Below are 1513 nucleotides of genomic sequence, written 5' to 3' on the forward strand. Positions count from 1 at the left end.
GGAGGGACGTCGCTGCACTAACCTTCGACGGCACTCAGTGTGGTTTGCTGCTGCTGTGGGTGTGGGGTAATGTCTTCTCTTGGTGCCTGGGCCTTGCTGTGTGCGTGACTGTGCGCCGCCCCTTAGGTGTGTTTTGTTATTGCGTGGGGTTGCACTGTGCATGTGCTGGGCTTCTGTTGGTGCTGTGTGGCGTTGTTGTTCTCTCACTGGTGGTTACTGTGTGCTTGGCTGCCCTCTGTTGTTAATTCTTGTGTAGGCCTTTGCGTCGAAGCGACTCTGACTGCAGTATCATGCTGGTGGTGCGCCACGTGCTGCTCGTTGTTGCCCTCCTGCTGCTGTGCCGGATTGTGCCGGCTGTTGGGGATTCAACAAGCAGCATGAATGAAGCGAAAGAAGCTCTTTCGCGTGCTAAGCAAGCTGCAGAGACAGCAAAAGATGTTTTTGAAGCTGCTCTCAAAATGGCTGAAGGGGCTAAGAATGATGCCGTAGGGGGACTAAGTGCTGCGAAGGAGGCACAAACTGCGGCTGAGGACCTTAAAAATTCAGGTCAACCTGACGTTGATAATAAAAAGGCTACTGAAGTTAGGGGAAAGGCGTCAACTGCTGCGACACGTTCTCAGAAGGCAATGGACCTCCTTCGTACGGCGGCAGGTTTGTCACAAGAGGCAAAGAATAAGGCAAAGGAAGCGTCGGATATGGCGCATATGATCACAGATGAAGTCAATAAGGCAATGGATTTGTTGGGTGATTTAGCCCCACAAGAAGTAAAAGATTTATTGAAACTCGCAAAAGCGACTGAGGCTGGATTTTCTCAAGCAGTGAGCGATGCAACTTCTTCTTCGAGTGACGCAACGAATGCTCAGGCGAGCGCAAAAGCTGCAAATGACCACGCCAAGCAGGCAATGGATGAAGCTGAAAAGATAGCGGGCATAACAGTGAACTCGGATGGTATGCACACAGGTACAAATCAAGAACATCTGAAGAAATTCAGTGCAAGTGCCGTATCGGACGCTACGAAGGCACATGAAAGCGCTAAAACTGCAGCGGATAAGGCGAAAACAGCATATGAGAACGCTAAGACGGCATCTGACGCAGCTGGAAAAATACTGGATGCTACAGATCTCGCAGTAGCGGCTGCTGATAAAGTTGTGATACAACCTAAGAAACATATTTCGCCCTCACAAAGTTCCCAGGGAGGCATGGGTTCACAAGTGCCACAAAATATGCAGGTCAATGCGAAGCCTGCCAAGGCCGACATGCGTCGAGTAAATAACGAAGATGTTGTGGCTCCTTCTCAAACAAATAAAGGAAATGAAGCCGAACAGGGCCAAGTGATATCAAAATATACGAAAGAAGTGCAAGTACCTAACAATACTCCTGTTACAGCCGCTTCTCAAACACCGGCAGAAGGAAAGGACAACACCCTAACACTTCCCCCTGCAGATGCACCCAACGCAGCCGATGCACAAGCCCCGCCAGCCGGTGATTCAGAGGCAGTCGACGTGCCTAATGG

The 1513-nt window shown here is 50.4% G+C and overlaps 1 protein-coding gene across 1 annotated transcript; it reads left to right on the forward strand.

Moving 5' to 3' along the window:
• Nucleotides 1-290: 290 nt before the first annotated feature.
• DQ04_18701000 (hypothetical protein) lies at nucleotides 291-1511 on the forward strand (the record flags this gene model as incomplete). Its single annotated transcript, XM_009317738.1, has 1 exon — nucleotides 291-1511. A coding segment is annotated over one exon (1221 nt), but the record flags the coding sequence as incomplete, so codon positions are not given.
• Nucleotides 1512-1513: the final 2 nt, after the last annotated feature.

The sequence above is a fragment of the Trypanosoma grayi genome (assembly GCF_000691245.1).
Source record: "Trypanosoma grayi strain ANR4 Tgr_1870_V1, whole genome shotgun sequence".
Classification (NCBI taxonomy): domain Eukaryota; phylum Euglenozoa; class Kinetoplastea; order Trypanosomatida; family Trypanosomatidae; genus Trypanosoma; species Trypanosoma grayi.